We start from the raw sequence: 16,727 nt of genomic DNA, 5'->3' as shown, positions 1-16,727 counted from the left end.
GTTCCTTTCGAAACTTCAAGAGTGGTCCCACTTCCTCATCCTCTGCTGCAAAGCAAGAGGGGAATTTTGCTCAATCCAAGCCAACCTGGAGATCTAATCAGGCTTGGAACAAGGGTAAACAGGCCAAAAAGCCTGCTGCTGCCACTAAGTCAGCATGAAGGGGTAGCCCCCGATCCGAGACCGGATCTTGTAGGGGGCAGACTCTCTCTCTTTGCTCAGGCCTGGGCAAGAGAAGTTCAGGATTCCTGGGCAGTAGAAATTGTAGCCCAGGGATACCTTCTAGATTTCATGGACTCCCCTCCAAGGGGGAGGTTCCATCTTTCTCAATTGTCTGTAAACCCGACAAAAAGAGAGGCATTCTTACGCTGTGTAGAAGACCTTTTTACCATGGGAGTGATCTGCCCTGTTCCAAAAGCAGAACAAGGACAGGGGTTCTACTCCAATCTGTTTATTGTTCCCAAAAAGGAGGGAACATTCAGACCAATTCTGGATCTCAAGATCCTAAACCAGTTCCTAAGAGTCCCATCCTTCAAGATGGAGACTATTCAGACTATCTTACCATTGATACAGGAGGGTCAATATATGACCACCGTGGATTTAAAGGATGCATATCTACATATTCCTATTCACAAAGATCATCACCAATTCCTCAGGTTCGCCTTTCTGGACATGCATTATCAGTTTGTGGCTCTTCCTTTTGCTTTGGCCACGTATCTTCACGAAGGTGCTAGGGTCCCTTCTGGTGGTTCTAAGGCCACGGGGCATAGCAGTGGCGCCTTATCTAGACGACATTCTGATTCAAGCGTCGACCTTCCAATTAGCCAGGTCTCACACGGATTTAGTGTTGGCCTTTCTAAGATCTCACGGGTGGAAGGTGAACGTAAGAGAGTTCTCTTTCCCCCCTCAAAAGAGTTTCATTTCTAGGGACTCTGATAGACTCAGTGGACATGAAAATATTTCTGACGGAGGTCAGGAAATCAAAGACTTTGTCCACCTGCTGAGCACTTCACTCCATTCCTCGGCCGTCAGTGGCTCAGTGTATGGAGGTAATCTGTCTAATGGTAGCATCAATGGACATAGTTCCGTTTGCTCGCTTGCATCTCATACCGCTGCAACTATGCATGCTCAATCAGTGGAATGGGGATTATGTGGACTTATCTCCTCAGATAAATCTGGATCAAGAGACCAGAGACTCTCTTCTTTGGTGGTTGTCACAGGATCCTCTGTCCCAGGGAATGTGTTTCCGCAGGCCAGAATGGGTTATAGTGACGACAGACGCCAGCCTTCTGGGCTGGGGTGCAGTCTGGAATTCCCTAAAGGCTCGGGTTGTGGACTCGGGAGGATGCTCTCCTACCGATAAATATTCTGGAATTAAGAGCGATTTTCAATGCTCTCCAGGCATGGCCTCAGCTGGCTTCGATCAGATTCATCAGGTTTCAGTCGGACAACATCACGACTGTGGCTTATATCAATCATCAGGGTGGAACAAGGAGTTCCTTAGCGATGATAGAGGTCTCAAGGATAATCCAATGGGCAGAGGCTCACTCTTGCCATCTGTCAGCGATCTATATCCCAGGTGTAGAGAACTGGGAGGCAGACTTTCTAAGTCGTCAGACTTTTCATCCGGGGGAGTGGGAACTCCATCCGGAGGTGTTTGCTCAACTGGTTCGGCTATGGGGCACACCAGAATTGGATCTGATGGCGTCTCGTCAGAACGCCAAACTTCCTCGTTACGGCTCCAGGTTAAGGGATCCTCAGGCAATACTTATAGATGCTCTAGCAGTACCCTGGTTGTTCAACCTGGCTTATGTGTTTCCACCTTTCCCTCTCCTTCCACGTCTGATTGCCAGAATCAAACAGGAGAGAGCATCAGTGATTTTGATAGCGCCTGTGTGGCCACGCAGGACTTGGTATGCAGACCTGGTGGACAGGTCATCTCTTCCACCATGGTCTCTGCCGCTGAGACAGGACCATCTGATTCAAGGTCCATTCAAGCATCCAAATCTAATTTCTCTGCAACTGACTGCTTGGATATTGAACGTTTGATTCTATCAAAGCGGGGTTTCTCTGAGTCAGTCATAAATACCTTGATTCAGGCTCGAAAGCCTGTTACCAGGAAAAATTTTCATAAGATATGGCGTAAATATATTTTTTTGGTGTGAATCCAAAGGTTTCTCCTGGAGTAAAATCAGGATTCCTAGGATTTTGTCATTTCTCCAAGAGGGATTGGAGAAAGGATTGTCAGCTAGTTCTTTAAAGGACAGATATCTGCTCTGTCTATTTTGTTGCACAAGCGTCTGGCAGATGTTCCAGACGTTCGGCCTTTTTGTCAGGCTTTAACTAGAATTAAGCCTGTGTTTAAATCTGTTGCTCCGCCATGGAGTCTAAATTTGGTTCTTAGAGTTCTGCAGGGGGTTCCGTTTGAACCCATGCATTCCATGGATATTAAGCTTTTTTCTTGGAAAGTTTTGTTCCTAGTTGCTATCTCTTCAGCTCGAAGAGTTTCTGAGCTATCTGCATTACAATGTGACTTCCCTTATCTTCTGTTCCATGCTGATAAGGTGGTTTTACGTACCAAGCCTGGGTTCCTACCTAAGGTTGTTACTAACAGGAATATCAATCAGGAAATTGTTGTTCCTTCTCTGTGTCCTAATCTTTCTTGTAAGAAGGAACGTCTGTTGCACAACTTGGATGTGGTTCGTGCTTTGAAATTTTATTTGCAGGCAACCAAAGATTTTCGTCAAACATCTTCTTTGTTTGTTGTCTATTCTGGAAAGCGTAGGGGTCAAAAGGCTACGGCGACTTCTCTTTCCTTTTGGCTGAAAAGCATCATCCGTTTGGCTTATGAGACTGCTGGACAGCAGCCTCCTGAAAGGATTACAGCTCATTCTACTAGAGCGGTAGCTTCCACATGGGCTTTTAAATATGATGCTTCTTTTGAACAGATTTGTAAGGCTGCGACTTGGTCTTCGTTTCATACCTTTTCAAAATTTTACAAATTTGATACTTTTGCTTCTTCTGAGGCTATTTTTGGGAGAAAAGTTCTTCAAGCAGTGGTGCCTTCTGTTTAGACATCTGTCTTGTCCCTCCTGTTCATCCGTGTCCTATAGCTTTGGTATTGTATCCCAAAAGTAAGGATGAATCCGTGGACTTGGTACATCATGCAAAAGAAAACAAAATTCATGCTTACCTGATAAATTTCTTTCTTTTGCGATGTACCGAGTCCACGGCCCGCCCTGTTTATTCAAGACTGATGGGATTTTTTTTTTTTTAACCTTCAGTCACCTCTGCACCTTATAGTTTCTCCTTTTTCTTCCTTGGCCTTCGGTCGAATGACTGGGGGGTGGAGTTAAGGGGGGAGCTATATAGGCAGCTCTGCTGTGGTGCTCTCTTTGCCACTTCCTGTTAGGAAGGAGAATATCCCACAAGTAAGGATGAATCCGTGGACTCTGTACATCGCAAAAGAAAGAAATTTATCAGGTAAGCATACATTTTTATTTTTTTATATATACTAGTCCTAAAGCCCGTTCACACGGGCCGTGTTGTGTTATATTCTCTCTCTCTCTCTCTCTCTCTCTCTCTCTCGCCTTCACTTGCCGGTCCTCGCGCTGCTTTGTTTCACCCCTGCGCGTGCGATCAGCTGTGCTGCCGGGTCCTCGCGCTGCTGTCGGGTGGGTGCGCGTGCGATCAGCTGCAAGTGTTTGTCTGAACTGCGCATGACGGCTTCAGACAAACTCTTGTCTTTTATAATATAGGATATTTATATATTTATATATATAAATAAATTATGAGTGTAGTGGTCCCTGAGGCTCGAAAGGTTGGCGACCCCTAGAATAGATCATAGCATTTTAAACAACTTTCCAGTTTACTTCTATTATCAATTTTGCTTTCTTCTATTGTTATCCTTTCTTAAACAGTAATCCTTGGTGAGCTCAAAAGCGTGCACGTGTCTTTTTCAATCTGGCAGCAGTGTTTGCAACATAATAATAGTAATGTTGCAAACAGTGATGCCATAGATTGCTAAAGATACATGCATGCTCCTGAGCTCCTATAAGCCTCCCTTAATTTACTTTTCAACAAAGGATATCAAGATAACAAAGCATATTTGGCAATAGAAGAAAATTTGGAAGTTGTAAAAAAAAATAAAAAAAAAAAATTGTATGCTCTACCTGAAAATTAAAGTTTTGTTTTGACTTTACTGTCCCTTTAATGTGGCTAAGGCTTTGATACTGATGCAAAATTAAAGGGACATCAAACACTAAATAAATGCTTGATATAATGTGTTCAAAACAGAGTAGCCTGTGAATAATATGCAGATGTATTTTTTTAAATTCTACAATTCTCTTTATTATTCTTTCAATATTTAAACAAGTTCCATCCATAAGAGGACTTATTTTTCTAATTATCCATAGTTCTTACATTGGTTTAACCCTAAAAAAAAATTCAATTCTATTAAAGGACCATTAAATATAGAAAAATTGCATAATCAACAAGTACATAAAATAGACAGCAATAGCACTTACTCTAAAATTTTAATGGGCAGTAGATATTTTACTTCAATTTGACAGGACCCTGTATCATATGACAATCATTACCCAATCACAGATTTTTATAGGTATACATTGTGATCTTTTGCACATGCTCAGTAGCAGCTGGTACTTCAGAAAGTGTCACAACTAGATAAACTAATTGTAGAAAGGGTTATACAATTATGTGTAGAGACAAATTAGCTCCCGATATATAGTGTCATATAAACTCTGCATAGGAATCACTTTCATTCATTCATACATAGTTATCTTTATTAGAAAAAATCTCAGTCACAACTGGATTCAATCATACAATAGCTTAGGCTAAATTAAAAACACTTGAACAAGGTTGGTTTAAATTCTACATCAACCGCATAAATACTTATAAATAGTAACTATCAGCCACCACTGACGCGCGTTTCACAAAGAACGCTTCCTCAAAGATAATCCTTCTCTACACATAATTGTATAACCCTTTCTACAATTAGTTTAGCTAGTTGTGATATTCTGTTTGTTTAGTCTCCACTACCGGCAATAATTCTAGTTGTGCTCCCTAAGTTATTAACCTATTATTAGAAGCACAGTTACAGCAATGGGAAAAAAAACAGAGCAGCAGGGAGGGGGAAGGAGGGGAGAGGAGGGAGAGGGGGATCATATTGAGGGATAGGATAAGAGGGTGGGAAATCAATGGGGGAGGGGGTAGGGTATTGAGGGGGGGCAACTACACTACAACATTTTTTTTTTTTATTTAAATTAGCCTAATTTGCAGCAAACTGGTTACTGGCAAACAGCTGCCAGTACCTAAGATGGCGGCAAATAGGTAGAGGGGGAGGGTTAGTTTGCTGTTTGGGGGGTATCAAGGAGGAACTTAAGATGGGGTTACCATTCGGGGTGGGGGATGGAAGAGAGCTGTTTGAGAGGGATCAGGGGGTGGGATGTGTCAGGTGGGACGGTACTTATACACTAAAGCTAAAATTAACCCTACAAGCTACATAATTAACCCCTTCACTGGTGGGTATAATACAAGTGTGGTGCGTAGCTGCAATTAGCGGCCTTCTAATTACCAAAAAACAATGTCTGCTTTTTCTGAACAAAGGGGATTCCAGAGAACCATTTACAACCATTTGGGCCATGATTGCACAAGCTATTTGTAAATAATTTCAGTGAGAAACCTAAAGTTTGTGAAAAAGTTAACGATTTTTTTAGTTGATTGCATCTGGCGGTGACATTGTGGCATTACATATACCAAAATGGGTCTAGATCAAAACTTTGGGTTGTCTACTAAAAATAAAATAAAGTTTTAGGTATAAATCTATTTTTCCCCACGTATTCCTTACTTTGTAAGTAATAAATGTTGCTTGTTTTATTCTGGATATGCTGATTTCACTATAATATAATAAGTATATTTCTTTAGATGGCTAATTTGGCTTATTAATTTTTCTTTAATGGTTTAGGCACACTTCATGTCGGGGATGAAATACGAGAAATTAATGGCATCAGCGTAGCAAACCAGACTGTGGAACAACTTCAAAAGATGTTGGTTAGTGGTCACAAGTTGCCTGTTAGTATGTATGTCCTCTTTGTGTGTATTTAGTTATCTACATGTATAGACAGTCCTCACTATTTTTAATTTGCAGTTATGCTATTTTCCTGATGTTTGACTTTATGGCAAACCTTACTCTGTTTTTCACCAGCCAATCCACTATGTATACTTGGGGCAAGAACCCTGTGTTTTTGAAAAAATCTATTATATAATTTATAAGAGCGGTGGTAATATTCTGTAATTAAAATCTATTTTATGGACAACTCTTATGTAAAAATGATTTACAACCGATTATATTATCAATGCACTATTTAAGATAAAATAGATAAGAACAAGCAATACAAAATCACTTTAGCAAGCCTCCAAGCTTTGTTTAGGCATTTATAAGTCAAAAAGAGCCTGAAGATGGATTATGTTGGTTAAAATTAGGTCTCACCCGCAGAATGGACCATAAGAATGCAAATGTTTAGATAATAGTCTTGTTATTCAGAAAGCTGCTAATAGGTCTGAACAGCAATACTAGTCAGTCAAGAAAAGTTGGTTGTATTTTTTTGACAGTGGCTTGTAAGGTCCGTGTTTCTCTTCTACAAATCTTGTGCAATTCTTCTCGAAAGCAAAAAAAAAAAATCTTCTCTGTCCAGTACTTCATTCACATTCAGGACAAGCTAGCTTTAATGCCTTGATGTTGAGTTGTACATCTTGAAGAGGATGAGCCTAACTAGATATAGACTGAGGGGTTACGTTTTTGATATTTGAGCTATCTGGGATTAAAAAGGCAGTTAATTCAGTTGGGTTATTTTGGCTTTAGAGTCAGACCGATGCTTAATCTCACTTTTCTGTGGCACTGCAAATCTTGACTCCTCCTCTTGAAACTTTAAGAGAAGTCTCTTCTTGGAATGAGATAAATATAAAATAAGCGCACACGGCTACACAACACACACAGTTAGGTAAAAACTTCCCAGAAGTCCAAGTTCCTCCTTTTTCTTCTTAAAATGGAGAGAGTGCACAGCTGCATTCATTACATTTGGGAAATACAGAACCTGGCCACCAGGAGGAGGCAAATACACCCCAGCCAAAGGCTTAATACCTCCCCCACTTCCCACATCCTCCAGTCATTCTTTGCCTTTCTTCACAGGAGGTTGGCAGAGAAGTGTTAGAATATTTTGGAATAGTCTCTTATGGAGGGTAGTACTCTTCGAGATGGGACTGGGGTTTTAAGTAGTCCTGTCAGCCTCTTAGTGAGAGCATAGATGGAAGTTCGGAGATGCAGGGGAAGTCTTTCTGCAAAAACATCCCAACTCAAATCAACAGCTCTATAAGCAATCAACGTTGACGAGTTTCGCTGCCTGCTGTCTTCACTCAAGTCCATGTCAGAAGCAACGCTACTATCTGTCACACTTGAAGGGCCATGTTACTGTTCCACGGCATAGGATTCTGATTTTTCTGAGGAGCATTTTCTCGGATTCAGATTCTGTTTCCTGCTTAGATTGTATGGTGGCCCGGGTAATCCAGCCCAATCAATTATGTTCCGTATACCGTAATAGAGTGCTCTTTTCTTCCTCTGGGGAGAGATTAGAGACTGCTGAGCTGCCCGCCTCTAAGGATTTGATGTCCCGTGAGGTGCGTTCCCTGGAATTTTCTGTTCCTACACAGGCAGTTGTCCCAAATACCGTTACCACTTGTCCGGAAGGAAGTTTATTTCCACCAGAGGTTGTGGCTCGGTTGCGCATGGCCATATTCTTGGTGTTGGCGCATTTACAGCTTCCTGAGGGCCAGCAAAGAGCTTATCCGTGTCCTCTTAACCTGGGGGCGCCAGGTGAGCCGGGTTTTTCCTCTGAAGGAGCGGTTCCCTCGGAGGCTTCAGGGGTACTACCGTAGGTGTCGGGCCTTCAAATGCCCCATCGGAGATGGATTTTACCTTTAGATTCAGACTTACGCCTCCATTATTGTTGAAGCCGATTTAAATGTTTCCTACATTTGTACATATACAGGGTGATAGCCAGAATCAAACAAGCTTTAGTCATTCTGATTTGATTCAAATGTCCTTGTGCCTGCATTGGCGTCTTCCTTTCAAAAAGCACCTTCTTCTTTTTTCATTTTTCTTGACCTCATAAGGATGAAAAAGCTATGGTAGTTACCCTAGACACTTTGCTTAAGACCTTGATTTGTAATGCGTACCTTTTTTCAGGGAAGAACTCCTGAGCACATTACTGCTCATTCCACTAGAGAAGTTGGCCACTTCTTGGGTCTTCAGAAATGAGGCTTCCAGAGACAAGATATTTAAGGCAGCTACTAAAAAAGTTCAGAGAATGGCCACAAAGCTAATAAGGGGATTTGAGAATTTAACCTATGAGGAGAGGCTAGCCAAACTGGGTCTGTTTTCTTTAGAAAAAAGGCGCTTGAGAGGTGACATGATTACTTTATATAAATATATTCAAGGCCCATATACAGAGATGGCAGAAGCTCTGTTTACTCCAAGAAAATTGTTTCTGACAAGAGGTCACAATTTAAGGTTGGAGAAAAGGAAATGTAATCTCCTGCAACAGAAACGTTTTTTCACTGTAAGAGCAATAAAATTGTGGAACTCATTACCAAAGGAGGTAGTGAATGCCAATACCCTAGATACATTTAAAAATAGTCTGGATACAAAATTCATGGATATGATTGCTAGTATTAAATGGATCACCTTTTAGTGTGGTTATTTAAGCTTAACTGGAGCTTTTTGTAAGTCTTTTTAATTTGTATAGGTTGAACTCGATGGACTTCGGTGTTTTTTCAACCTTATCTACTATGTTACTTGGTTTTCATTATATACAAAATTCTGCCACTTTGACATGTATACCTCTTCACAGGGTGCTTTTGGCAGGCCACAGTGCCTGATCATTAACGTGCCTTAAAGGGACAGTAAAGTCATAATTAGACATTCATGATTTAGACATAGCATACAATTTTAAACAACTTTCAAAATTACTTCTATAATTTAATTTGCTTCCTTCTCTTGTCATCCTTTGCTGAAAGGTTTAGGTACACTCACAAGCAACAAAGAACCTAGGTTCTAGCTGCTGATTGGTGGCTGCATATATATACCAATTGTCATTGGCTCACCCATGTTTTCAGTTAGAAACCAGTAGTGCATTGCTGCTCCTTCAACAAATGATATCAAGAGAATGAAGCAAATTTGATAATAGAAGTAAAGTGGAAAGTTGTTTAAAATCGTATATGTTCTACCTAAATCATGAAAGAAAATTTGGGGGTTTTATGTCCCTTTAACTGTTCTCCCACAATATTTCATGGAGGTCTTATGGGCTTGGGTATTCTCATTGACTCTCACCATCTTATGAAAGAAAACAAAGTTCATGCTTACCTGATAAATTCATTTCTTTTTTTATGGTGAGAGTCCACAAGTTCTGCCCTTTCTTTACACAGTTGGTGGCAGTACATGTTTTGCACTTTATTTGCCCTGCTTTGTCTTTCCTGCTTTTCTGTTTTCCTCCATCTACTTGGCCATATATATGACTGAGGGATTATGGGAAAGTAGGAGGGATTAAGCTCTGTAATGTAGGGTTGTTTTTTTCCTTTTCCTAGTGGACTGGAGAGTAATCCGGCATGTGATGTCTCGTGGACTCTCACCATCATGAAATTTATCAGGTAATCATAAATGTTTTTGTACGTGTATCTGGTTTTGTGTAGCTGCGGCAATTTGGTTTTATATTACACCCTTGCTGCTTTGCAATCACCTGCTATAATTAGCTTGCTAATGAATCTGCAAGAGTACACACTCTTAAGCAGTTTTTCTTTTTACTAAAAGCTTAGATGTGTCTCAAACTCTTTACTTTTGTTTTGTAGAACAGCATATTTTACTTCAGTTTTTAAGATTGTACAAATAATGACTATTTATGTCTGAGTTATGTCATTCTCTGTACTGCTGGGGTTCTTAACCTGGGATTCAAATACTTATCTGAATAAATATGCTTCCAATTTTCCAAATATATTTTATTGCCTTCCTTTTTCCTGATGCCCAAGAAGCTGACTGTTATATACATTGAATAGGTCAGCTGAATATTATTTTGTGTATTAAACTAGGGTATATTTGTCATTCTAGCAGATTTGTTAACTCGGAGAGTCCTTGACAAGGGCAGTGACTAGATAGACTACAGTATCATTCTGAATTGTTTGTCTATAAAAATTTGATGTTTACGGTATTTCTTTTGGGGTTCTTGTAAACACCCCTATGTTCTGTCCTGTCCTACCCTCCCTCATCTAGAAAAGTGTTAGGATATAGGGAAAGATATAGAAATTTAAGTTATTATATAAATTTATATAATAAAAACTGAAATTTCTATATCTTGGCCTGTAAGAGTAAGTGTGTGTTGTGTAGATAGCAGGGAGCACTTTGCTTTACATGTTGGCTCATATCCAATAAAGCATTGGATTTTAATCTACTTTTGGACTCAGGAGTCTTTTTCCAACACCTGTTTAACACCTCAGCGCTACGAGATGAAACAATCACTTGGAAACAAATACCTTTATTGTAAGAGTTTGACTAGCACAACAAATTGGCAGTACATATATACAATGTATTCATAAAGAGAACATAAAATGCTAGGAAGTAAAGGATACAAATATATAAAACAGTACTGTCTATAGCAGATAAATGGAATTGAATAAATAAGAATGTAAAAATGTATGTAAAATTGGAGCTGATTACTGAGTGAAACAGATAATAGAAAACATAAAATAGCCCCAAGATCGGTGTAGAAACCGGTGTGAAAACCCCAGGCAACTATAAATACGGGGTTATAACTAAAAATACAGAGTAATGACTAAACCAGTCATATAAATGATATAGTGATAAGTCCAGTTCTGATTGCACTAATAAGTGTGCGTTTTTGTACTATAAATGGAACAAGTGAGAAAATATCAGACTCCAAATGTTTGCGTGGGAACAATGTCCATATACAGAAGTGTGGGATGAAACTGACAGAGCCCCGATAGGGGATCTACTTACTGGAACAAACCCCAATCATATGAGGTAAGAGCGGTGCAGGTAGACAGGTAAGGCTGTGTCCAGGGCTTAAAGCAGTGCCTGATGCACTTGGGGGCTTCTGTAGCTGGCCAGACGCTAAGATCTTATCTTGTGTCGTATTGTGACGTATATCAGCAACTTAGAGGATAATTCCCAGGTTAAAGAACGTATCCAGGGTTGCCGTGTACAAAAGACAAAAAAGTATGAACAGATAATAGTGCAACTCCGTTTTAATGGAGAAGGAAGAAGGCACACACAAACGTAAAATACAATACCTCAATGTAATTAGGTAACATTACAGTGTAAATGTAGAAAACAAATCCACGGTAATCTCCGGTGTTCACCGGGAACAGCAGAGTAGATATATATAGCAGCAGCGGGTTGACTCTTCAAGAGAGCAGGATATGGCTGGTAATCTGTACTATGTGTACAGCAAAAAACCTGATGAGTTTTCCAATGAACGCTTGCTTCATAATCACTCACAGTTGGTAAGACTGCTAGTGTTCCTCCAGCTGCAAACACACCAAACACTCGGAGCGGAGTGGCAAAACAATACAGAGCAAAAAATATCCAACTCGAGTGAAAGAGCAAATGGCAACAATACAGAACTAGTAAAAGTTAAAAAATTTCAAAACTTATTAGTAATACTGTAAAAACTTAAAAGTTCATGGACATACACAGAGGAGTGTGGGATAGTGGAACTGCCTTTGGGAAAGCACTATAACGGCGTGAAACACGTCAGATGACATAGAGAAGTGTGGGATAGTGGAACTCAATCTGTGTATGTCCACAAACTTGTACGTTTTTACAGTGTTACTAATACATTTTTTAAGTTTTTTTTAACTTTTATTAGTGTGGTTCTGTATTGTTGCCATTTGCTCTTTCCCTCAACTTGGATATCTATTGCTCTGTATATGTGTGTGTGCATATATATATATATATATATATATATATATATATATATATATATACATACACACACACACACACACACACGTCTGGGGTTTTGCTGTTTCAGGTATTTCGGGACTGCACTGTTTAGTTTGGGTCAGACTGATATACTACAGGAAAGTTTTTCTCTTTGAAAGGCACATGTTGAGCAAAAAGAGTTGTAACTAGCTATAGAACAAGCTATTATACTTTTGTTCTTTCCCAGGTTGAGTACTTTATATTTTTATTTATGCAAATTATGACCCTCAGGGAAGTCTCCCTAAGGGTGATGCAGGAAACCAGATGTGGACCCGTTGCTCAGTGTGCCTAGTGGGATATGTCTGCACCCCACTGACGAGGCCCACACTAGGCTGGAATGTTCATCTGGGGTTTTGACATTTTTCTCGTTCAGAGAGGGATTGCCTGGTATTTCGGGACTGGACTGCACTGTTTGGTCAGGTCAGACTGATATACTACAGGAAAGTTATCTGTGAAAGGCACATGTTAAGCAAAAAGAGGCTGCTTCTAGGGTGGTAACTAGCCTTAGAACAAGCTATTATAAGTTTGACAATAGATAGATATATATATATATATATATATATATATATATATATATATATATCTATGTGCGTGTGTGTGTGTATATATATATATATATATATATATATATATTTGTGTGTGTTTATGTATGTGTATATATATATATATATATATATACATATATACACTGTGTATATATTTATATATATATATATATATATATATATATATGTGTGTGTGTGTGTGTGTATACATATATTTCTTTCATGTAATTAGCAAGAGTCCATGAGCTAGTGACGTATGGGATATACATTCCTACCAGGAGGGGCAAAGTTTCCCAAACCTCAAAATGCCTATAAATACACCCTTCACCACACCCACAATTCAGTTTTACAAACTTTGCCTCCGATGGAGGTGGTGAAGTAAGTTTGTGCTAGATTCTACGTTGATATGCGCTCCGCAGCAAGTTGGAGCCCGGTTTTCCTCTCAGTGTGCAGTGAATGTCAGAGGGATGTGAAGAGAGTATTGCCTATTTGAATGCAGTGATCTCCTTCTACGGGGTCTATTTCATAGGTTCTCTGTTATCGGTCGTAGAGATTCATCTCTTACCTCCCTTTTCAGATCGACGATATACTCTTATATATACCATTACCTCTGCTGATTCTCGTTTCAGTACTGGTTTGGCTTTCTACAAACATGTAGATGAGTGTCCTGGGGTAAGTAAATCTTATTTTCTGTGACACTCTAAGCTATGGTTGGGCACTTTTTTTATAAAGTTCTAAATATATGTATTCAAACATTTATTTGCCTTGACTCAGAATGTTCAACTTTCCTTATTTTTCAGACAGTCAGTTTCATATTTGGGATAATGCATTTGAATTATTCATTTTTTTCTTACCTTCAATTTGACACTTTTTTCCCTGTGGGCTGTTAGGCTCGCGGGGGCTGAAAATGCTTCATTTTATTGCGTCATTCTTGGCGCGGACTTTTTGGCGCAAAAATTCTTTTCCGTTTCCGGCGTCATACGTGTCGCCGGAAGTTGCGTCATTTTTTTGACGTTATTTTGCGCCAAAGATGTCGGCGTTCCGGATGTGGCGTCATTTTGGCGCCAAAAGCATTTAGGCGCCAAATAATGTGGGCGTCTGATTTGGCGCTAAAAAATATGGGCGTCGCTTTTATCTCCACATTATTTAAGTCTCATTTTTTATTGCTTCTGGTTGCTAGAAGCTTGTCATACATTCTTTCCCATTCCTGAAACTGTCATTTAAGGAATTTGTTCAATTTTGCTTTATATGTTGTTTTTTCTCTTACATATTGCAAGATGTCTCACGTTGCATCTGAGTCAGAAGATACTACAGGAAAATCGCTGTCTAGTGCTGGATCTACCAAAGCTAAGTGTATCTGCTGTAAATTTTTCGTAGCTATTCCTCCGGCTGTTGTTTGTATTGATTGTCATGACAAACTTGTTAATGCAGATAATATTTCCTTTAGTAAAGTACCATTGCCTGTTGCAGTTCCTTCAACATCTAAGGTGCAGAATGTTCCTGATAACATAAGAGATTTTGTTTCTGAATCCATAAAGAAGGCTATGTCTGTTATTTCTCCTTCTAGTAAACGTAAAAAATCTTTTAAAACTTCTCTCCCTACAGATGAATTTTTAAATGAACATCATCATTCTGATTCTGATGACTCTTCTGGTTCAGAGGATTCTGTCTCAGAGGTTGATGCTGATAAATCTTCATATTTATTTAAAATGGAATTTATTCGTTCTTTACTTAAAGAAGTACTAATTGCTTTAGAAATAGAGGATTCTGGTCCTCTTGATACTAATTCTAAACGTTTGGATAAGGTATTTAAAGCTCCTGTGGTTATTCCAGAAGTTTTTCCTGTTCCTAATGCTATTTCTGCAGTAATTTCCAAAGAATGGGATAAATTGGGTAATTCATTTACTCCTTCTAAACGTTTTAAGCAATTATATCCTGTGCCGTCTGACAGATTAGAATTTTGGGACAAAATCCCTAAAGTTGATGGGGCTATTTCTACCCTTGCTAAACGTACTACTATTCCTACGTCAGATGGTACTTCGTTTAAGGATCCTTTAGATAGGAAAATTGAATCCTTTCTAAGAAAAGCTTATCTGTGTTCAGGTAATCTTCTTAGACCTGCTATATCTTTGGCTGATGTTGCTGCAGCTTCAACTTTTTGGTTGGAAACTTTAGCGCAACAAGTAACACATCATGATTCTCATGATATTATTATTCTTCTTCAGCATGCTAATAATTTTATCTGTGATGCCATTTTTGATATTATCAGAGTTGATGTCAGGTTTATGTCTCTAGCTATTTTAGCTAGAAGAGCTTTATGGCTTAAAACTTGGAATGCTGATATGGCTTCTAAATCAACTCTACTTTCTATTTCTTTCCAGGGTAACAAATTATTTGGTTCTCAGTTGGATTCTATTATTTCAACTGTTACTGGTGGGAAAGGAACTTTTTTACCACAGGATAAAAAATCTAAAGGTAAAAACGGGGCTAATAATCGTTTTCGTTCCTTTCGTTTCAACAAAGAACAAAAGCCTGATCCTTCATCCTCAGGAGCAGTTTCAGTTTGGAAACCATCTCCAGTCTGGAATAAATCCAAGCCAGCTAGAAAGGCAAAGCCTGCTTCTAAGTCCACATGAAGGTGCGGCCCTCATTCCAGCTCAGCTGGTAGGGGGCAGGTTACGTTTTTTCAAGGAAATTTGGATCAATTCTGTTCACAATCTTTGGATTCAGAACATTGTTTCAGAAGGGTACAGAATTGGTTTCAAGATGAGACCTCCTGCAAAGAGATTTTTTCTTTCACGTGTCCCAGTAAATCCAGTAAAAGCTCAAGCATTTCTGAATTGTGTTTCAGATCTAGAGTTGGCTGGGGTAATTATGCCAGTTCCAGTTCCGGAACAGGGGATGGGGTTTTATTCAAATCTCTTCATTGTACCAAAGAAGGAGAATTCCTTCAGACCAGTTCTGGATCTAAAAATATTGAATCGTTATGTAAGGATACCAACGTTCAAGATGGTAACTGTAAGGACTATCTTGCCTTTTGTTCAGCAAGGGAATTATATGTCCACAATAGATTTACAGGATGCATATCTGCATATTCCGATTCATCCAGATCATTATCAGTTCCTGAGATTCTCTTTTCTGGACAAGCATTACCAGTTTGTGGCTCTGCCGTTTGGCCTAGCTACAGCTCCAAGGATTTTTACAAAGGTTCTCGGTGCCCTTCTGTCTGTAATCAGAGAACAGGGTATTGTGGTATTTCCTTATTTGGACGATATCTTGGTACTTGCTCAGTCTTTACATTTAGCAGAATCTGATACGAATCGACTTGTGTTGTTTCTTCAAGATCATGGTTGGAGGATAAATTTACCAAAAAGTTCATTGATTCCTCAGACAAGGGTAACCTTTCTGGGTTTCCAGATGGATTCAGTGTCCATGACTCTGTCTTTAACAGACAAGAGACGTCTAAAATTGATTGCAGCTTGTCGAAACCTTCAGTCACAATCATTCCCTTCGGTAGCCTTATGCATGGAAATTCTAGGTCTTATGACTGCTGCATCGGACGCGATCCCCTTTGCTCGTTTTCACATGCGACCTCTTCAGCTCTGTATGCTGAATCAATGGTGCAAGGATTACACAAAGATATCTCAATTAATATCTTTAAAACCGATTGTTCGACACTCTCTAACATGGTGGACAGATCACCATCGTTTAATTCAGGGGGCTTCTTTTGTGCTTCTGACCTGGACTGTAATTTCAACAGATGCAAGTCTCACAGGTTGGGGAGCTGTGTGGGGATCTCTGACGGCACAAGGAGTTTGGGAATCTCAGGAGGTGAGATTACCGATCAATATTTTGGAACTCCGTGCAATTTTCAGAGCTCTTCAGTTTTGGCCTCTTCTGAAGAGAGAATCGTTCATTTGTTTTCAGACAGACAATGTCACAACTGTGGCATACATCAATCATCAAGGAGGGACTCACAGTCCTCTGGCTATGAAAGAAGTATCTCGAATTTTGATTTGGGCGGAATCCAGCTCCTGTCTAATCTCTGCGGTTCATATCCCAGGTATAGACAATTGGGAAGCGGATTATCTCAGTCGCCAAACGTTGCATCCGGGCGA

The 16,727-nt window shown here is 39.6% G+C and overlaps 1 protein-coding gene across 1 annotated transcript in view; it reads left to right on the top strand.

The window, feature by feature from the left end:
• The window catches only part of CASK (calcium/calmodulin dependent serine protein kinase), a gene marked incomplete in the record, with an annotated part of 883,427 nt that overhangs the window by 577,487 nt on the left and 289,213 nt on the right, over window positions 1–16,727 (top strand). Inside the window, 1 exon segment of the mRNA XM_053706489.1 lies at window positions 5,981–6,066. Within this exon segment, the coding sequence (XP_053562464.1) occupies window positions 5,981–6,066 (86 nt within the window).

The sequence above is a fragment of the Bombina bombina genome, chromosome 3 (assembly GCF_027579735.1).
Source record: "Bombina bombina isolate aBomBom1 chromosome 3, aBomBom1.pri, whole genome shotgun sequence".
Taxonomy (NCBI): Eukaryota; Metazoa; Chordata; class Amphibia; order Anura; family Bombinatoridae; genus Bombina; species Bombina bombina.
Note: the sequence above shows the minus strand (reverse complement) of the source record. Positions and strands in the feature narration are given on the sequence as shown.